At 35.6% G+C, this 22,050-nt stretch overlaps 3 protein-coding genes and 1 pseudogene across 3 annotated transcripts; 2 read left to right on the plus strand and 2 right to left on the minus strand.

Annotated features, from left to right (window-relative positions):
- On the minus strand, window positions 1,499–7,788 carry LOC18593860 (annotated as a pseudogene).
- On the plus strand, window positions 9,640–13,389 carry LOC18593861 (uridine 5'-monophosphate synthase). The gene is made up of 6 exons (XM_007021260.2): window positions 9,640–10,530; window positions 11,698–11,781; window positions 12,120–12,202; window positions 12,290–12,377; window positions 12,474–12,728; window positions 12,968–13,389. Exons 1-6 carry the CDS (start codon window positions 9,748–9,750, stop codon window positions 13,094–13,096), a joined length of 1,422 nt encoding a protein of 473 aa, XP_007021322.2. The 5' UTR covers window positions 9,640–9,747; the 3' UTR covers window positions 13,097–13,389.
- On the plus strand, window positions 14,380–17,556 carry LOC18593862 (F-box protein CPR30). Its single transcript, XM_007021262.2, has 2 exons — window positions 14,380–15,974; window positions 16,949–17,556. Exon 1 carries the CDS (start codon window positions 14,773–14,775, stop codon window positions 15,967–15,969), a length of 1,197 nt encoding a protein of 398 aa, XP_007021324.2. The 5' UTR covers window positions 14,380–14,772; the 3' UTR covers window positions 15,970–15,974; window positions 16,949–17,556.
- LOC18593863 lies at window positions 18,914–19,692 on the minus strand. Its single transcript, XM_018125056.1, has one exon. The coding sequence runs from the start codon at window positions 19,416–19,418 to the stop codon at window positions 19,071–19,073; it is 348 nt and encodes a 115-aa protein (XP_017980545.1). The 5' UTR covers window positions 19,419–19,692; the 3' UTR covers window positions 18,914–19,070.

The raw sequence follows: 22,050 nt of genomic DNA on the forward strand, positions 1-22,050 counted from the left end.
TGGGGTTTCATATGGGTGATGAGGTTTATCACAAGATTGGGTTTGTCAAAGGGATGAATAATGTATAAGATTTAGCGTTCACATGTATAACCAGGCAGTATACCATAAACAAGAACTTGCTTGTTCTGTCATGTCTTCCTTGCTACATATTCTGAGAGTGCATCACTTGAATCATAAGTTGCCTCCTCAAAATGAAGTAAGACACAGTCACAAAGCCTTCTGAAACAAACAAAATGAAATGAATATTCAATGTTTCCTGCAATTTAAATTTCACATTCTAAAATTTCAACTTAGCAATCTTCCCAACTCTTTAAGGTTTCATTGTGACATCCACTAGGTTTCTTTTAACTGCTTGCTGATAATGCAAAGTCTCTAATGGGTTGCACTAAGAAAACCCATCAGTGCTCCACAGGCAAGAGCTTAGCCTGCTACATGGATCAGAGAAGAATTTGGGGTAGAATGAGTGGAGAATGAGACTATTTTCTCTTAACTTTGGTCTTGATAATAAGGAAAACAAAGAAAAATCTTTGCAAGATTATGCTAATTACTGCCACCAACATAAATCCAATTATTTTAGATTAGTTGGCATAAGTTTTGGATAGCTTTCATGAGATTAAGATTTACTCTTTCGTCACAATTTTTTTTGTCTGTATTTCTTTTCTAAATATTTTTTAGTAAAAAATACCAACAAGTCTTACCTTATCTACCAAATACCTTGGTAAGTTATAACTACTCCACTTTCTCATCTCTTTATATTAATCTCTCACCATTGTTCCATCTTATAGTTATCTAGCTAGCTACTCTCCCCACTTTCTTCTTTCCAACTTTGCCAAGGGCTTCATTGCAGCATGACTCAATACGATCAAAACTATACCAAAGGTAGGCTTCTTCTATATCTGTTGTTAATAATTGATTTGATGATAGATGTTGGTATAAGTTTTAATCAATAGACTTTGATGATGATGATAGCAATAAAAGCTATGAGCATGTTCGGCCAGTAACTTACTACTTTGGTCTCATGATAGCAGATCCTCCCTTGCCTACACCACCAAATCCTTATGCAGCTCCGCAGATGGCAGTTTATCCAACCAAAGATGGCCAAAATCCTCCAGGGAAAACCAACTCCAAAGGCAGTGGATTCTGGAGTGGATTGTAATCTCTCTCTCTCTCTGCTCTTAAATCTCTCTTTGGCACATATACTCTTAAAAAACCGATGAAATTAATTGAAACAACTGGTTTTCACTTGCTGCTTTTTCCTTTATTGCAGTTGTAGCGGCTTGTGTTGTTACTGTTGCCTTGACATTTGCTTTTGACAAGTGCAACAAGTCCAGGAAACTTCACCCTGTGGTTTTATTTGGTTTCAGTCCATAGTAGCATAGTCTGTTGACATATACTATGTAAATGAAGCTTGGGATTATATACTGAGTTTTGTGCCTTTTCCTTGGGATTTACTTATCATTTAGTATAAGACAGTTGATCTCTCTAACATTGGAAAAACTAACCAAAACCTTCAATCTGTCCTCTATTCAGATTAATATAAACTTTCTATGCAATCCTTCCAAGTTCAAAGGCTACTTATATCAAGAATCAAAGCAATTTGTTCGGAGAAAAAGAACTGTTAATGCATGTATTAAAGACAATAAGACATTATCCCAGCAGTTTAATGGTGCTGTTCAGTCTCTACTCTAAAACTTTTCTTTATACATGATGTCAAAGGAGGGAATCAAAGGGTAGAGCAACACCATGTCATTAACGAGTATCTTTTGCTTTCACACAGTCATGTCTGCAGCCTACTTCTGTAATATGCGGCCAAACTCATGCTACCTTGGACATTCTCCTGCATTAGTACAGTTTAATCCCATCATTAACCTTAAAAGAAAATCTCATCAACAGGCAATAGAATGATAAGACTATGAATACCCAATGCCTTTTGCTTAAATAATATACAGTTGGAGTAACTAAGTTAATGTAGGTGAATATAAAGTAACAAAAAACAAATCTGAAGCAGATATCACCCAAGTGCAGAAATGAAAAGATTAAATTAAATATAGGCGCACAACTTACAAAACTTTGAGATCATCAATCCTTGAATCAAACCCAAATGGCTAATAAAACCATGGAAGCAAACTAAAAGCAAATGCTTTCAGCACCGACCCTAACAATCTACACTACAGAGCAATTGAGCAGCTCAAAGACAAGTATAGGCAGGAATTCTAGAATTAGATTTAGGGAAAAGTTGAGATTAAATGTTCACATGTCCAACCAACATATAATTAGCAAAATATAACACTATTGTTCAAATACAAGCTACATATACTTGCCTGTTTTGGGCTGTGTACCTTGTACAATCTTCAGTGATCGCTTAAATCATCAGTTGCTTCATCACCAGCCGCACTTTTAGTAAAATCGTTAGTTGCTCCCTTAATTGAATTACTAGCTTTACTCACATTCTTTGCACCATTCTCATCCCTAGCATCAATTACCTGGTCAAGTAATACTAGGCTCTCCACATAACTAAAAATATAACTAAATCTTCCATGAATTTCCAGATTCTCAATTTCATTGCTGATCTTCAGCTGTTGTGAAACCTCAGAAGTCCTCAATAACAAACCCCCATTTTTCCTAAACCCAAGAATCCGTGGGAAGCATCTGTTTTCAATTTTTTCAAAACTGAACATCTTAGTCCATGTCTCTACCACACTGTACTTTTTCATTATCCATATACTACAATTCCCACGTACACAAGACTCAATTACTGCAATTGACGACGATTCACCATGTGACAGCACACACAACCGTGACTGTGACCGGTTAACTGCATTACTCAAACTCTCAGGCAACATAATCTCTTTGAAAACTTCATCAGCCATATCAAACCCCAAAAGCAAAAGCTTACACCTACTACGCCCATGATCATTCACTCTCTGGACAGCAAGCAAATGAACAACTCCATTGACAAAAACCATGAAATCATTAGAATAAAATCATATTTTGGTGGATCTAATATTTCCCAGAAATTCTTTTTAAGTGAGTAAAGTTGAACATCGGCTAACCCACCTTTCTTGGTGATCTTCAAAAATTTATAGTCGTTTCTTCTCGAATCAAATCCAAACCCAAAAGTAAAATTATGTGGCAAGCCACTAAAACATGGTTGAGGCTGTGGGAGTCTAACACTCTTTCTAATAATGGGGTTGCATATCATGAAGTTGCCATTGAAACCAAGTTTAAAGTCTACCAAACAAAGCAATCCATTGCAACAACCAACTATATAATGTTTGTCAGTAAAAGGGTCGTGTTGCAGTTGAGTGTACTTACTGAATTCTTGGTCATCAAACTGCAAAAAGTATCGCATTTTGAATTCATTTCCAGGGTCCCTACTCATAACAAGGAACAAGTTGTCGCTATTGTTTCTGAAGATTTTTCTAACTGCTTGTTGAGGTGGGTGGAAATAAAAGACGGGTTCTTGATGAGACAGTCCCAGGCTTTGCATACACACATGCACTTGCCCAGGGATTTGACGGGTAGATTACGGAAGATTTGGAGAAAGATTTCTTCAGGTAAATAGTATGGAATCATCGCTTGTTCTGACATCTTTTCTGGGCAGGTTCTGTAGCACCCCCTAATTGCTGGCTTTTGCTTGAGCTTTCTTGTAGTTGTAGGGAACTCTTCCGATCGACTCAACCTAAATTCCAGCGTCTCTTCCGCTATCTTCATAGACCTACGTCTCCTCGTCTCCGTGCGGTGTTCACAAATTTAGTAGACAATTGAGACTCACGTGGTCAATTTTGTACAAGTCTAGACTTATTTATTTTAATATTAAATTTTATTATATTTGATAACTATTATAATTTTTTTATGAATTTAAATAATAAGATTATATTTTAATTATTCATATTTTAATTTAATAATTTTAATCGTATTAATCGTATCAATATTGTTACTTGTATAAATAAATTACAAATAAAAAATTTAATATAACATATTTAAAAAATCTATTAATGGTATCGTCTTGTGTTATATGTTTATTAAATGTTTGTATTTATGTGTTTAAAATTATTTAAAATCTTGACACTATTAATTAATCATATCATGTTCGTTTTTAACCATATAATTATTATTATCTTATATTTACGAATTGCCAATTTTAATGCCAAAAGTAAGCTTCTTCTATGTTTATTATTAATAATTGATTTGATGAAAAATGTTAGTATAAGTTTTAATGAATAGAGTTTGATGATTTTGAAAGCAAATAACTTACTACTTTGGTCTCATGATAGCACATCCTCCCTTGCCTACATGACCAAATCCTCATGTAGCTGCGCATATGGCAATTCACCCAAACAAAGATGGCAAGTTAGCTTACTATAAAGATCAATTAATATGATATATATAAATATTTTTATGATTAAGATTTATTTGTTGAGAAATATAATTTCAAAAAAATATTAAACAAAAAAGTAATAAAAAAAAGATAAAAGATAATGTTAAGAGATTTAATTTAAATGGATAATATATGCAAATTGAATTCCAATCTTAATTATATAATCTAATCTAAAAGTTTAAATCAGATTACAACATTCAAATTGAATCCTAATCTTAATTATATAATTAAATATAAAGGTTTAAATCAGATTACATCCCAAGACCGTTGGGCTGTTTGACTTTGTTTGTGCTGCTTGACTTAATTGAGCAACATAATGGGCATTAACACATATATTTATAACATATTGATATTAAATATTATAATTTTTATTATAAATTTGAATAATAAAAATTTTTGATGTACATATTTCAATTTAATTGTTTCATCATGTTATTCGTATTAATGGTGTTAATTGTGTAAACATGTTATAAATTGTGATCGTGTACTATATTATAATTTTTATAATTTTTTGTTATAAATTTGAATAATAAATATTTAAAATATATATATTTTAATTAAATTGTTTTGATCATGTTATTCATATCAATTGTGTTAATCTTAAGTTATAAATTATAATCGTGTTCTGTCGTATAAAATTTAACCCGACACATTTAAAAAGCATGTTAATCACATTATGTTATATGTTTAATAAACATATTTGTATACATATTTAAAATTTTTTAAAATCCAGATTAATTAATTATATTATTTTTAAATTTATCCATATAAAACACAAACACTTACATACATATTGTTAGGAAAGGTAGGCTTCTTTATTATCTGTTATGAATAAATGATTTGACCATAAATGTTGGCATAAGTTATAATCAAGCCTAGCATTTAAAGCTATGAGCATGTTCAGCCAATAACCTAGTACTTTGGTTTCATGACAGCAGATCCTCACTTGCCTACACGACCAAATCCTCATGTATCTCCGCAGATGGCAATTTGCCCAACCATAGATGGCCAAAATCTTGCAGGGAAAACCAAATTCAAAGGCAATGGATTCTGGAATAGCTTGCAATCACTCTCTCCCTCTGCTCTTACTCTCTCTTTGGCACATCTACTCTCAAAAACAGATGGAATTAATCAAAACAACTGGTTTTTACTTGCTGCTTTTCCCTTTGTGAAGTTGTAGCGGCTTGTGTTGTTACTGTTGCATTGACATTTGCTTTTGATATGTCCTGGAAACTTCACCCTGTTGGTTTCTTTGGTTTCAATCCATAGTAGCAGAGTTTGTTCACATATACCATGTAAATGAATCTTGTGCCTTTTTACCTTGGAGTTTACCTATTATATAATATGAGATAGTTGATCTCCCATATTGGGAAAACCGACCAAATTAAACCTTTAATCGGTCCTCTATCCTGATTAATATAAGCTTCCCATGAGTACAAAGGCTACTTATATCAGAATCAAAGCAATTTGTTTTGAGAAGAACAAGTGTTAATGCATGTATTAAACAGAATTAAGACATTATCCAAGTAGTCTAATGGTGCAGTTCCTTACAAAGTGTAAATTGAGGTGTGGTTGTCCTGCCATCAGACTTGGGGATCGCAGTGGACAATTAGGGGGTGTCAAAAAGGTCTTCAGGTGGCCTCAAGTTGAGCATCTAATGACCATCATTATGTTTAAACTAATTCAAGCATGATACAAAAAACAGTGAGGTTTATCAAATAACATCATAAAGAGTTTTCTCCATCTCTGAAACTTGTTTATTGTTTATCAAACTCGGATAGCCTCAATGTGCGCTTCTTGTATAATCTTCTTCATCATCGCTTGATTCGTCAGTTATTTCATTACCAGCATTACTCTCACTCCAAGCATCAATTACTTGGTCATCACTTGAATCGTCAGTTGTTTCATCACTGGCATTACTCTCACTCCCAGCGTCAATTTCCTGGTCATGACTTGAATAGTCAGTTGCTTCATCACTAGCATTACTCTCACTCCAAGCATCAATTACTTGGTCATCACTTGAATCTTCAGTTGTTTCATCACTAGCATTACTCTCACTTCAAGCATCAATTACTTCGTCATCACTTGAATAGTCAGTTGCTTCATCACTAGCATCACTCTCACTCCTAGCATCAGTTACTTGGTCAAGTAATACTAGGCTCTCCACATAACTAAAAACATAAAAAACCTCTCCCTGAATTTCCAGGTTCTCAATTTCACTGCTCTCCAGGTCGTGAGAAAACACCTGCCAGTTGCTACAAGCCGTGAGCATGGAAGCCCCATTTTTCCTAAACCCCAAAACTCTTGGGACGGGACTAAAAAAGGTCGGGGCATGCCCGGTTTCTATTCTTCCAAAACTGAACATCTTAGTCCATGTCTCTATCACACCATACTTTTTCATTACCCATATAGTTCGTCCGCCATCAAAACAGTCCTCAATTACTGCAATTGATGACAATTCAGCATATGGAACGACATACAACCGTGACAACCTTGAGTGGTGACTGTGAGGTACATTACTCAAACTCTCGGGCAAGATAATCTCTTTATATACCTCGTTACTCATATCAAACCCCAAAAGCAAACACTTAATCCCACTCTGCCCATCATCATCCACTCTCTCAAAACCGATCCAATGAACAACTCCATTGACAAAAAACATGTAATCAACGGAATAAAGATCATATTTTGGTGGAGCTAATATTTCCCATAGATTTTTTTTAAGTGAGTAAAGCTCAGCCTTAATATTGCTTGTCACAGAATTCTTGGTGATTTTCAAAACTTTATAGTCGTTCCTTCTCGAATCAAATCCAAACCCAAAAGTAGCTTGACATGGCCATTTAGCAAGACGTGGCTTTGGGAGTCTAACACACTTTCTAATAATGGGGTTGCATAACATGAACTTGCGAATGGTACTAGATGACAAATTCACCAAACAAAGCAATCCATTGCAAGAACCAACAACATCATGATAATAAAGTGGGCCGTATTGCAGCTGAGTGTACTCACTGAATTCTTGGTCATCAAAGTGCAAAAAGTATTCTGATTTGAATCCTCCTCTTCCAGGGAATCTAGTTATAAGAAGGAACAAGTTGTGGTTATTGTTTCTGGAAGATTTTTCTAACTGGTTGTTGAGGTGGGTGGAAATAAAAGACGGGTTTTTGATGAGACAGTTCCAGGCTTTGCATACACACATGCACTTGCCCAGGGATTTGGTGGGTAGATTACAGAAGATTTGGAGCAAGATTTCTTCAGGGAAATAGCATGGAACGATCCCTTGTTTTGACATATTTTCTGGGTAGATTCCGTAACACCCTCTTATCCCTTGTTCTGACATCCTTTCTGGGTAGATTCTGTAACATCCTCTTACCCTCCTATATTGTTTTTCGGATTGGGAGGAAACAGGGAAGGAAAGTGGTAACTCTGCTTTTTGCTTTTCTTCGGAAGAAAGAGGATTTGGTGTATGATGTTGCTTTGACGTTTCTTTTAAGGACCTCTTCCAATCGACTTAACTAACTTCTATATGGAGTTTAAACCCTAATAACTTTATAACTCTGCTCCATATAAAGCGCAAAGTCATTCTCTTTCCCTCTACTTCCATTCCTTTAATCTCCAAAATCCTCCAGGGAAATCTAACTCCAAAGGGAATGGATTCTGGAGTGGATTGTAATCTCTCTCTCCCTATACTCTCGAAAACAGATGAAATTCATGAAAACAAAACTGGTTTTCACTTGCTGCCTTTTCCTTTATTGCAGTTGTAGCTGCTTGTGTTGTTAGTGTTGCCTTGACGTTTGCGTTTGACAGGTGCAACAAGTTCTGGAAACTTCATTCTGTTGTTTTATTTGGTTCCAATCCATGGTAGCATAGTTTGATCACATAGACTATGTAAATGAATCCTGTGATTATATGCTAAATTTTGTGCCTCTACCTTGGAGTTCACTAATTATATAATAAAGGAGAGTTGATCTCCAATGTTGTAAGGACTAACCAAAACCTTCAATCTGTCCTCTATTCAGATTAATATAAACTTCCCATGCAATCCTTCCAACTAAGTTCAAAGGCTACTTATATCAAGAACCAAAGCAATTTGTTTTCAGAAAAAGAACTGTTAACGCATGTATTGAAGACAATAAGACATTATCCAATCAGTTTAATGGTACAGTTCATTCTCCATCTCTAAAACTTTTCTTTGTACATGATGTCAAAAGAGAGAATAAAAGGGTAGAGCAACAGCATGTCATTAACAAGTATCCTTCCCTTTCACACAGCCATGGCTGCAGCAGCCTGCATCTGTAATATGTGGCCAGACTCATGCTACCTTGGACCTTCTCTTGCATTAGTACAGTTTAATCCCATCATTAACCTTACAAGAAAATCTCATCAAGAGGCAATAGAATGATAAGACTATGAATACCCAATGCCTTTTGCATAAATGTTAAATAGTTGGAGTAACTAAGTTAATGTGGGTGAATTTAAAGTAACAAAAAAACAAATCTGAAGCAGATATCACACAAGTGCAGAAATGAAAGAAATAAATTAAATATTAACACCACAAAACCATCAAAAAAATAAATGTTTAAATTAAATATAGGTGCACAACTTACAAAACTTTGGATCATCAATTCTTGAATCAAACCCAAATGGCTAAGGCCATGGAAGCTGACTATAGCAATGTTTGGAAGGGTTACAAATTTCTCCCAATCCTCATGGTCAATCCTGATTTTCAGAGATGTTTTTTTATTATTTTTAATAGTTTTAGTGATTGTTAATAAAATTTGTATTATTTTTTAAAAAATTAAAATAAAATATATAATATAAAAAATTATATTAAAAAATAAAATAAAAATATATAAAATTATAATAAAAATAAAATATATAATATTAAAATTATATTAAAAAGATAATATTACATAAAAATTGATAATAAAAAATATAAATATATAATATTAAAATTATATTAAAAAGATAATATTATATAAAAATTGATAATAAAAAATATAAATATATTAAACTTACATTTTAATAAAATATAATTTTAAAAATTAATATTATATTTTTAATAAAATATTTATAAATCAAATTTTATAATATTATTTTTTTATATTTTAAACTTACTTTATTTATATATCAAACACTATAATTTTATAAAATACCAAATATATCCTTTCTTCTAAACCAAATTAGGAAGATGAGGAATTGGAGAATAGTTCCATTCTCCCATCCAAACATGTAATAATTTTAAAGTTTAAACCTTTTTATAACTCTGCTTTATAGAAAACACAAATTCATTCTCTTTTCCCCACTTTCCCTCCTCCTCGACCAGCATCACGAGTAGCAGCACCACCACCACCACCACCGCCGCAAAAATGTCATCAACAGAGTCCCTAATCCTCCAACTCCACGAAATCTCTGCTGTCAAATTCGGCAACTTCAAGCTAAAATCCGGCATCTCTTCCCCTATCTACATAGACTTGCGCCTCATAGTCTCCTACCCTTCCCTCCTCCGCCAAATCTCCCACTCTCTCATCTCCGCTCTCCCTCCCCAAACACCCTATAACCTCATCTGCGGCGTTCCTTACACCGCTCTCCCCATAGCCACCTCCATTTCTGTCGACTCCTCCATCCCCATGCTCATGCGCCGCAAAGAAGTCAAAGATTATGGCACTGCCAAGTCCATCGAAGGCGTTTACGAAAAGGGTCAGGTTTGTTTGATTGTAGAAGACCTTGTAACATCCGGAGCATCCGTTCTTGAAACAGCGACGCCGCTACGAGCGTTGGGAATCAATGTGACCGACGCCGTCGTGGTTATTGATAGGGAACAAGGCGGGAGGGAGACGTTGGAAGAGAATGGGATTAAACTTCACGCGCTGTTTACTTTGACGGAGATGGTCAAGGTTTTGAGAGCGAAAGGGAAATTAGAGGAAGAGATGGAAGGGTTGGTTATGAGGTTTTTGGAGGAGAATAAGAAAGTGGCTGTGCCTAAGGTGGAGAAAGTGAGGATTAAGAGTTTGGCGTTTGAAGACAGGGCTAAGTTAGCTAAGAATCCAACTGGGAAAAAGCTCTTTGAGGTTATGGTTAAGAAAGAGAGTAATCTTTGTTTGGCTGCGGATGTTGGGACTGCTGCTGAGTTGCTTGATATTGCTGAGAAGGTAACTTGGGATGAGTTTGTTTGTGCGTTGGTTTCAATTTGTTAGCAATGTTGTGGAAATTTTCTAGGGAAAGTGATGGAAAATTTGTTTTCTGTTTTGAGTTTATTCGTTTTCTTGTTAAAGTTGAAATTTTTCTAGGGAGAGTGATGGGAAATGAGTTTTCTTTCTTTTTTAGATCACTTTTTCTTGGGAAAGTGGAAAATTTTCTGAGGAAAATGATGAGAAATAGGTTATCTTTTTATTTTTTATTGGTTATAATAGTATGTTTAGTGTGATTTGCTTTTGTGATTTGCTTTAGAATCTTTATTTATTTCCTTTCTCCGGGAAAAAGTAGTGGTGCTTGAATTTTCCGGATATTTTTATGTTTAAACTTTTGGAGTGGCAGCCTGGCATGACACCTTTCTAAGGAAATCTTTGGGAATTTTATTCTTTTTCTTTTCTTTGTTTGGATGGAGATTAACATTTAGGAGTTGGGACAGAAAAATGTACAGGCCCTAAGTTTAAGCACTTTAAAATGTAGGGGAAAAAGGGCTTCAAGTCTACAACACGGGTGGAAGTGTTGAATTTTGTGTTAGATCTTTCTTTTGGAGTCTTACTGTTTCTATTGTTTTTTTTCTTTGACAAATAGTCTTACTCACTTAGGATGCGTTGATGGCCTCAAGGAAGAATATTGTGGTACGTATGCTGAGAAACTTAGGCACAGTTACAGCATTTGGAGATATATATGTCCTCATCCTCATCAGACAACTACATGATATCAAAAAAAAAAATTCAACCATGTCTAGGTGGTCTAATCCAATACATGATTAGGTTTGTTTGACTCATATTTAGCCATTTCAAATGGGTCTTTGGGGTTGGCTGGGACCTGTTTTGGAGCCCATTTATATTACTTGGCCATGTCTTTGTATATCAATTCTTTTCTGTTCATGTTATTTTCATGTGATATGAGTTGTGCTTAAGAGTTAAGCTTAATATTGTGGGGTTGGGAACAAGGTTAAATTGATGTTAATGTTTAAATTTAGACCTGGATTTTAAAAGGATTTCTGTCAAGAGGAAAGGCTGTTTGGTCCTTATGCTTTTATTGAATGTTTGTAATATGAAAATTCTTTCTGGTTGGCTGATTAATTATTTGAAATTCTCTTTCTCAATATTTGAACTTTTGTGTAGGTTGGACCAGAAATCTGTCTATTGAAGACCCATGTTGATATATTGCCTGATTTCACTCCAGATTTTGGTTCTAAACTTCGTGCGGTATATCTCAAATGCTTATGTTAAATGCCTTATGCATACATTTTCCAAGCTATGGTCATGCTCGGGAAATCATTTTTATATCCAGCTCAGGAAATAATTTTTATATCCAGTGTCAATATAACTATGTTACAATTCACTGAGGATGTTACCCTTGCTTTCTATTTTCAGATTACTAGTTAAACTTGTGTGGATATTTGTCTAATTGAAAAGGGTGTTGCCTTTGTAAAAGACAGTTATCAACCTCCATTCGATTATGTAGGATCTTGTGAACTGATAGTTAGTAAAGAAGTTCTTGCTAAGTTGAACTAACAATGCTGTATTCCACATTTCCACTGAAGATTGCAGAAAGACATAACTTTTTGATCTTTGAAGACCGTAAGTTTGCAGACATTGGTAACACAGTCACAATGCAGTATGAAGGGTAATACTCAGTTTTTGCAGTACAAAGTGTTACTTTGTTGGGTGCCCTTGCTCTTGTCTAAGGGCTTCTGGTCGTGTATTTTTGCAGAGGTATCTTCCATATATTGGATTGGGCTGATATTGTTAATGCACACATAATATCTGGTCCTGGAATTGTGGATGGTCTCAAATTGAAGGTTCGTTATAGTTGCTTAGTATAAGTTTTAGCAAGATTTACAATAAGGAGTTAAGCTAATCTTTCTCATAATTTTAATTTTGGTGAGCTGCTTTAGGGTTTGCCACGTGGTAGGGGCCTGTTGCTACTTGCTGAGATGAGCTCTGCCGGTAACCTTGCCAAGGGAGACTACACAGCTGCTGCAGTAAAAATTGCTGACGAGCATTCTGATTTTGTCATTGGTTTCATCTCAGTCAATCCAGCATCCTGGGCTGGGGCACCAGTTAATCCAGCATTCATTCAGGCAACTCCCGGAGTTCAAATGGTTAAGGGTGGTGATGCCCTAGGCCAGCAGTATAACACTCCATATTCTGTAAGTATTTTATTCCATCATCACTAGTTCTATAATTTTTTCCCTTAAAAAGCATTATATATTTGTGTGCCTGTTATGTATGTATGTGTGTACATGGTCCAACTATCAGTGTAGGATCATTAACCAAATAAATTAGTTGTAGGATGTTGAACAGGTGTGCAAGAGATCTTTTTCCTTTTCAGTGGCATTTTTCTTATTTATTTCAGCTTTAATAACTGAGATAAATGATGTTGTTCCAGGTCATCTTTGATAGGGGTAGTGACATAATAATTGTGGGTCGTGGAATCATTAAGGCAGCAAACCCTGCAGAGGCAGCTCGTGAATACCGCCTTCAAGGATGGGAGGCATACATGGCTAAATGCACTTAGAGGATTCTTTTATGGTTCATCTGTTGCTTAAACTTATGCACTTCCCTGGTAACATGAGTCAAATTTTGTTTAATCTATGATTTTGCATGTTTGGCATGTTATAATACCTAGAGGAGCCACAGCATTTTGGGCTTGGACTACTCTTCAATCCTTGTAAGCTGAGGCTATACGTTTTCTTTGTTTGCTTGCTACGACTGTTGAGCGTGACAGGCCTTCAATTTGCACTTGGTTCCCTTTGCTGTTTTCTTTTGCATTCTTCATCATTTGCAAACTTCCGAGATTCCTTTATTACTCATTCTTTCCTCAGATTCTCTGTTCTTTGTTATCTCTGTTGTCTGTCCTTCCAATGCTAAAGTTTTTGATCTATCAAATACAAGTCCAATGAAGAGCAGTTTATAAGAAAACCAAGGCAATGATATCTTTAAGTAACATAGCCTCAGTAATGGTATCTATACAATGTAAATATATTAAAGTCAAAAGTCTTTGCTGTAAAAGACAATTGTTGTATGCAGATATCTCAACTGTATAATGTTTGAAGTTTGAATTGAAGAGGAGTGAGGGATATTCCAGATGTCCAAGTCATATCTGTCTCGTGGCTTGACTACTGAAGTCAAGCAGGTTATTATGATGGTTTTGATTAAAGCTATCCTAATCTCAATCTCATGGATGAGCACATGCAACAGTTAATAAGAAAACACCCAAACCAGATAAATCATTTTTGCTTTATAGCAAGAAACAACCAGCTGGATCAATTGGATGAAGAATTTTAGATGACCACATTTGATTTTAGATGAGATATGCTTGACTGAATTGGAAGAAGACAATGACCCTGGATTGTGGGATTGATTTTTGATACAAAATTATGAACTAACAGAAGAAAAATGGCCAAATTCATATGAAACTTGAAGACATCTCGACTAAATTTGCACCTAAACAACTGCTTGTCATCAAAATCTTGAAGAAGAAAGGCGGAGTTTCAAGTCTCCCTGGCAACAGAGGGGCTTAAGTTCTTTGCTCAGAGTTTCTGAAAGTACTCCATAACTTTTAATTACTGATCTTGGGCGGTGGTTTGAGTCAAAAGCCTTAGTAAAAAAGTCAATGAAATATGCGTGTGATGTGGCGTTGGTGCACCGACCACGCCCACCTTTTTGTCCAAATTACTTTGGTCATCTGGCACTATTGGGTTTTGGTTAATCTTTTATCATTTATGGTTCTGTGTTGTGTGTTTCTCTTTGGTTTAGCACAGGAAAGAAAAACCAATGTTTTCATTTGTTGTTTCTTCCTTTCTTTTCTTCCACAGAAACATTCCTTCCATCAAAGGCCAGTAAATACATTGTGTCCAATATCTGGCCGTCAGGATATGTGGTTTGTTTTGGGGTTTTTCCTGCTTTCTAGTAAATCTTATCTCATGGAGAAATGTAAAAGTTTTAGGTGAGAAGAAAAATAAATTCTTAAAATATTATGGTATGAGTGAGAAAGCAACAACAACTTCAATGGGCCAATAATAGCTCTTTGGAAGAGCAAAGCAAGCTTCATGTAGTCAGTCCCAATGCTTTTCTTTCTTCTCTACCAAGAGGTCTAGCTTTTTTAGCCACTTCCGAAGTTCCACTCTTCCCCCCTTTTTCTTATCCATATATACATTTCATTACATCAAAAAGCGACTGAGGAAAAACAAGATGTCTGACTATTTGCCACAAGAAGTCATCCTGGAAATCCTTAGAAGACTCCCTGTCAAGTCCCTGGTGAAATGCAGATCAGTTTGCAAAGCCTGGAACAGCCTCATCAAGAGCCCATCTTTCATCTCGAGCCATTTACAAACAGCACTTTCGAAACCCAACGATCACCTCCTCCTTCTCAGGCTTTTCGAGAATGACAAAGAAAGCTACTTTTTACATTTTGACAATGATGACTTTGATGAGTACAAGCAGCTTCACTTCCCTTTCAAGAGTAATTCGCCTTGGTTTAGATTGGTTGGTTCATGTAATGGGTTAGTTTGTCTTCAAGATGGCTTTTTCCCACTAGATTCTGTTGAATTAATTCTATGGAATCCTTCCATTCAAAAGTACATTACTTTGCCCAAGCCCGGTGTCACCTGCTTGAGTGGGAGGGCTTATAATTCAACTTTAGGATTTGGGTTTGATTCAAGAACCAATGATTACAAGCTACTTAACGTTGTGAGCATGTCAGTTGGCGAGGAAGCTGAAACTTTGACTGAAGTGTATTTGTTTTCACTTGATGGAAATTCTTGGAAGAGGGTTACTGCTATTTCTCCGAAGTATGGTATTGAAGGGCATGAGTTCTCGGCCTTTGTGAATGGGGCTGTGCATTGGCTGGGATATCAGAGAGGAAAGGATGGTGGATTCAGGAATATGGTTTTGGGTTTTGATATAAGCACTGAGAAATTTAATGTGATAAGGTTGCCAGAGAGTTTAGTTGATTTGTGTCCTATGGATTTGTCCATTATGAAATATGAGGAATCTTCCATTGCAGTGCTTAAGAGAGATTGGGAAGATGGTGAGCAGCTTGACATGTGGGTCATGAAGGAGTATGGTGTAAATGAGTCATGGAATAAGGTGTTACATTTGACTGACCAAAGTGGAGAGTCACTGCCAAGGGTATTGGGGTTTAGGAAGAATAGGGAAGTTTTATTGGAAGTGGATGGTGGAGAGCTGGCTTCACTGGATTTGAACTGCCGACAAATGGAGAATCTTGGAATTGAGGCAGAGGCAGGGCTTTTATTTGTTGGTAGTTATGTGGAGAGCTTGGCATTACTTGACAAAGGGATAGATACTGGCAGTCTGAATGATGCAAATCATGTTAATGATTCAAGTGATTCTGATGCATCTAATGAGGGAGAAAGTGAAATGACATAGGATTGGTAAGTGCACCACCTGTTATTTTCTTTACTGACTTGTAATTAATACGTATGGGCTTGAGATTTATTTCAGTTTGGCTTTCTATGAATGTCAAATTCAAGCTTGCATATATAATTTTTGTGCATAACCTCGATTCTATTAGCTTAATGGGCCAAAGGTTTGATACAAGAGATAATCCATTAATACTTTAAGGAGATTGGTAATGGCATTGGCCATGGAGATCAAGCATGAGTGAAAGGCTCTAAAAACAAGGAAAACTCTATTCATTGGATCTGCTTTTTCTAGCATCTTATTAATAGGTTATAGAGAACAATTTCTGATATTTTGTTGGGAATCCTTTTGAGTAGGCTGTATAACTTTGTGTTCTTGTAGCATCTGTGCTTGATATGTTCCTGCTGTTACATATATTGAAGTCAGTTGATCTATAAGATGTTGCATAGTTGTTATGCTGGTGGATTTTCTTGTCTGTTGCCAATTGCCTAAAGAATAGTAACACATATTCTGAAATAAATTTCCTCTGTAGTTGTGTCATATACCTTGGGTGAATATGCATTAAGAAAGTAGGATGTCTTAGTGGTTTATAGGAGGTAAAAGAAAACTATTGATAAAAAACAGAAAGTCCATAGATCAGGAAAAGCTGCCTCGGATTTTCAATAATTATAATCCATAGCTCATCTTAAAGATCAAAACTACATTTGGATCAGTTTGCCTTTGTCAGCTAAAGTCGTGATGCTTCTCTATCTCACACAAGAACAATTGTACATGTAAGCATGCTCATATCAACAAATTCAGGCATGTCTATTCTTTGAAGATCAAATATTATAATCCCCTTGTTTGTTTCATGTAGTAAGGTTCTGTTGTACTTATTTTCTCATGTGAGTAGTAAACCAAGACGCTATGTTTGTTTCTGATTGCACAATTTCTGCAATGCTATGTCTCTTTATCTTTTGAATAACATATTGCTGAATTCTTGCAGGGCCATAAGGAACCATGTGGATATGTGTGCCACTAAAGCATAAAGCTGTCTTTCTTGTGCAGCTGCAGACCTTCTATATGGTGTTGCATTTTGTCTGTCTGCACTGCTTGTTTTTATTTAGTTAGAATAGGCTCATAGTTATACTGAATCACCCTTAGGCTGTTTTTGTACTGACATTAACAATATATGCCATGTGAAAAGTTGGCCTTGCTAATCCCGAACAGTCTAATTGTAGTACTTTTAGCATTCTTAGAATTTGAATTAAAGAGGAAATTTGGTGTGTGTTTGGTTATATTTTAATCATGTTGTTTGAATGCAAGGAAAGCACATTGTATCTGATGGCTTTGCTTAAAATAGGCTGGATGCTGCTCAATTGCGATTTCATTTTGAGACAGGCTTGACAATGCCAGCACGTCCTGAGAACCAGTAGTGATGAAAGTCACAAAGATGCTGCTTCGTTGTAGTGATTATGTTTAAGCTTGATTCTCGAATTTGTATAACGCACCATGATTGTGCTTATGATGTGTCGATATTTTGTTTGTGAATAGTCATTCAAACACAGTGATGAATTATAATTCTTAGACAGTATCAGTGATGATGCTTTTGAAGGTTTCCCTCTTTCTGTTTCATTTATCTGCCTAGTTTTCCTTTATTGTTTTCTTTTTGGTGTTGGATATGTGGATCCTTTGGCCATATTACTAATAAATAATGAAAATTTTGGTTCCCATACATATTTTTATCAAGAGCTAGTGAGCAACTGATTCTGAATATGGATTCTTTTACCCTGTTTCTAGCCCCAGTGCTGCCATAAAGAAGTGGGGTGGAGAATCAACAGCTATTCAAGTGAACTCACCTTTGCAATGAATTTAAATCTAAAAGGATGCATTGCACCCAGACCATGTGCTTGTGAATACTGGACATGTAAAAAAAACTATGTGAGATGTTCTCTTCTGCCTACTTCGGTTAGGCACAGCCCATCATAATAAAGGTATCCCCAAACCCAAGCTTCAAAATATAGCTAGAAGGATTAAATGGCACAAAAATTAGTGTAGGATCACATTTTACGTAGTGCATAACATTTTACTAGATGGTAACCAGTGGGACAGAGCATTCAAACTGAAATAAACTAAAATATTGAATCCAAATTCTAAACAAGAAGGCAAGGACTGAACTTGTTTGATGCTTTTGTTCATGCAATAAAGGTATACTCAAATCTTCTGGTGCTCTCATTTATTCATTCTTTTGTGCTAAATTCTTCTTCCCTTTTGGGGTGAAAGTTGTCTAAACTTTTGCAATGCTCACTTTGGAATCGTATAGGATGGGGAAGAAGCTAACTTTTGCTTTCATTCCGGATGCTGGTTGGTCTATAGTATCTTTGCATTACTTGGGTTTATATTTCGTTTCAATATACTGTATTTCTACTGATGTTGCTGATATGCTTTGTACATCAGCATTTCCAGGCACAATTTGTTGTTCAGATTATGCAAATAGTTCTTTACTATCCTTGGCCCCCTTTCCATTTTCATTTCAGAGAAATATGCAGCTTCTATGGTGATGCAATAACATGATATGGAAAACCCCAGAAGGAAAAAGGAAATTGCTAAAACCAAAATCTTCTACATCAGATTCTTAAAGAATCAGGATTTCATTTAGCCTCCCTGCTTTTTGCTGTCATATACCCATTAGGGTCATCTTAATTCTGAAGCTAATTAACAGCTGGATGGGAACATGCAGATTTCAACAGAAATTTCAAACCAGATGAGATGAAACATTTTCTTCATAGCAAGAAAAACAGAGCAGATTTAGATTTTAGATGAGATATATGCTTTACTCTTGCTGCTGTTGACTCACAGACTATTATGACAGTGAATCTTGGGATTGGTTTTATCAGCAGATTATAAAGTTTCCAGAGAGAAATGGACAGATTATATCTATGAACATGTAAGAGTAATAAACCATCCAAAATACCAACAAAAAAGGCTCGAAATTCCATTATAAGATATACAGTATCACCCAAAGGTTTAACCCTCCAATTAAATCATTTACATACTCTCTATATCCTTCCAAAGATCAGAAAAATTTCCTGCTGTCAGAACTGGTATAAAAGAAAAGCTTCTGAACCTTATGCCATAGACATGTTAGAAAGCCGGCTTGGCGTTGGCCTGAAGTTCCACCACCTAAGTGTCATCTTACGATTTGGTGGTGTTAATGCCCTCCTCAATATCTCCTTGTTAGCACTGTTTCTCCTCATGTTCTGCCTAGGCACCATGTAACCATGCCTGCTACAAGGTACTGAACCTGGATGGTTTGAACATGTACACCTCGGCCGGGGTCTAGGAGATGATGACGACGATGACATGTAACTCTTTTGACGACCCTGATTCTCCTCCGTCGCGTCTCCCGCCGTAGAGGCCTTCGCCGGAATATCTAAACCTTCTGTAGTTTGTTTCTCAGGGGTAGTCAATTGCATATTGTGGAGTTGGTGGTTTGAGTGTATAGTTGGTGAGATGAATTGGTCATGCCTAGTTCATTTTGATTTGTTAAGCATATATAGATGGGAATTTGCTTCTTTTTGACTTGGTATTTCTTGGAAGGCCCTCTCCAATTCGATTCTAGAAATGGCGTTGGGAGACTTTGACCAAATTTTGGGACTCGGTAATTAAGTAGAGTAGCTTAATTTCGAGTCTTAGTGGCCATGGCCATACCATCTTGACTACTAATCTTTAATCATTGCCATAGCTTCCTCCATGGGTACTCGGTTTGATAATGCTTATAAGGATTCTTTTACATGTGATTTTTGAGCCACAAATGCACATTCGATACCATCAATTCACCTGGCAAAGTACATGCACGCTTAGGCCTAGGCCTTTTCCCCCTCTCTGAGTTCAGTGCACCACTAATCCAACCCCACTGTTGAATTTTGTCTTCCACTGCCAAAATTTCTGATGTAATTGGTAACCTTGTAAAGATTTTATCTACTATTATGTTTTCCCTTTTTTTCCTTTGGTATATAAAAATTTGGGTTATTCGAATGTAATTTTCTCTAACCTATTAAATCTCGTCTCGTTATATTCTAAATCCGAATTTAAAATTCAAAACTTTTAAGATAATATTTGTTTGGTCAAAATTGTTTATCTTCAATTTCTAGTGCTTTGCCTTTACACAAGAAAATGACTGAAGGCATCTAATCATCAAGCATTGAACCTAACGTAGGCCAACTCATTTCTCCTTGATAATTAGCCCTCTATAGGAACATAAATCTATCATATTCCATGGAGTTAATGGTAAGGACCTTTGAGCTGTTTTCATCAATGAAGGGCATCAAAGATCCACCCCACATGTTTGATCTGTCTACCCTGTTTTTGGTATTCTTGGAACAGTTTTTGTAATTACTTTAAGCTTTTAATTTGGATGATTTATTTGTATAATGAGGGGGTTGGTGTGTGCTGGGTCCTTGTTGGACCTGCCCACAATTCCATCTAAACACATAAGCAAAACCCATTTGCCAGCTTGATTGCAGCTGTGCAAATCCCTCTAGAACAAGGAAAACTCTTTTAATTTCCTTTTTCTTTTTAAGCACAGGTGTATCCCTCAAGGCAACACTAGAGAAATCTTGGTGAATTCAACATACTGATCATGCCCACCTGTTTTATTCCTTTTTTATTTCATGACTTTATAAGTTTGTTAATGCCATTTATCTTTGTATTTTTACTTAATTTATTCATCAATCTAATATTCATAAACTTAAGGACAGTTACGGAGCGCACCCACAACACTTCACATGATAAGTGTGATATAAGAGAATATGTTTCTTATAATTATTACACTACAATTAACCAATCACAATCACGAATTGTATAAAATTCATGCAAATATTATATTAAACTCATGTTTATGGTGGATCTTTATATAATTTTTAATTGTGATTGAATAATCGAAAGATGGTCGAAAAAAAATTGCAAGTGAAATGCATTTTTTGTTTGCAAGTTTTTAGTGATTGACTGATGGATTATATTGATAATCTTCCGGAAGATCAAGGTGCAAAATCTTAGTATATTGCCCTCACCCTCAATTACATATTCTTTGCTTTTGCAAATTGTACAGGTAGATCTTTGCTTGTCACAAGTAATTAACAGGCAATGGGAATGTGAGGACCTTTGGGATTATCAAATTGATTATGTGTTCTGCTTAATCTTCAATAATTAGCTAGCTAATTGGTCACTGATTCCAGAAAAAAAAAAATGGGCCAGGAGCAACCTGGGCTTAGAATTATTGTACAGATTGCCCTTGGTCCTGGGTGCTTTTGTGTTCCTGCCTTAATTAGGCTGTTCATGCTGCTTAACCCCCTTCTTTTTTTTCCAGTTCACTAATGAATTATGGGCCTAAGATTTGTAAAGAATTGTAGTTGGCTGCAGGACATAGCCTCATCAATGAAATCACTATTCTTTTTGGTAGGTTCATTGATGGGAAGACAATGGGAAAAATTAACTTTTCTTTAGATATATAGAGGTCTTGGGTAGTGCCATTATTAACGTTCATGATCTAATCTGACACAGATTCACACATTCTCACTTTCTATTAAATCAAATCTCTTTATTGTTAGAGTCAAATTCACATGAATTCAATTTTTTGTAGCCTGGTTGCACATAAATATGTTCGTACATCCCATGTTTTTGTACATAACATACATCTATATGTATTATTTTATGTATAAAATATCTATGAATGTGTGGGACACAAATCTGAATAATGAGTTTCTTTAAACACATGAAGAGATATGATTATTACAATAGAATAAAAACTCGCATTTGTGGAGAGTTTTAAAGGCTTTAATAGTGTGATAAAACAAATTAACAAGATAAGCGCATTTCATCGGTTTGTCAATATCTATTCCAAAATTAATCAGTAATTGATAGGAAATTTTATAAAGTTGTTTTGTACGCTTTCCTTGGAAAGGAATGTAATTAAAGGGCTTTTAATTTTGTGTGGTTTTAAGATAATGATTCCTTTTGATGATATTGAAATGGTCCCATAGTCTCAAAGAGAAAAAGCCATTAATTTTGTGAGGTAGCCTCTTGTTGTCAATTTATGTGACCTCTAGG

The sequence above is a fragment of the Theobroma cacao genome, chromosome 7 (genome assembly GCF_000208745.1).
Source record: "Theobroma cacao cultivar B97-61/B2 chromosome 7, Criollo_cocoa_genome_V2, whole genome shotgun sequence".
Classification (NCBI taxonomy): domain Eukaryota; kingdom Viridiplantae; phylum Streptophyta; class Magnoliopsida; order Malvales; family Malvaceae; genus Theobroma; species Theobroma cacao.

What these genes read in the sequence shown, in the direction of transcription:
- LOC18593862 (XM_007021262.2), top strand. Translation starts at nt 14,773, where the DNA reads ATGTCTGACTATTTGCCACAAGAAGTCATCCTGGAAATCCTTAGAAGA.
- LOC18593861 (XM_007021260.2), top strand. Translation starts at nt 9,748, where the DNA reads ATGTCATCAACAGAGTCCCTAATCCTCCAACTCCACGAAATCTCTGCT. An exon ending in TGCTTGATATTGCTGAGAAG is followed by an intron (nt 10,531 to 11,697) that starts GTAACTTGGGAT and finishes ACTTTTGTGTAG; the next exon opens with GTTGGACCAGAAATCTGTCT. An exon ending in AGTATAACACTCCATATTCT is followed by an intron (nt 12,729 to 12,967) that starts GTAAGTATTTTA and finishes ATGTTGTTCCAG; the next exon opens with GTCATCTTTGATAGGGGTAG.
- LOC18593863 (XM_018125056.1), bottom strand. Translation starts at nt 19,418, where the DNA reads ATGCAATTGACTACCCCTGAGAAACAAACTACAGAAGGTTTAGATATT.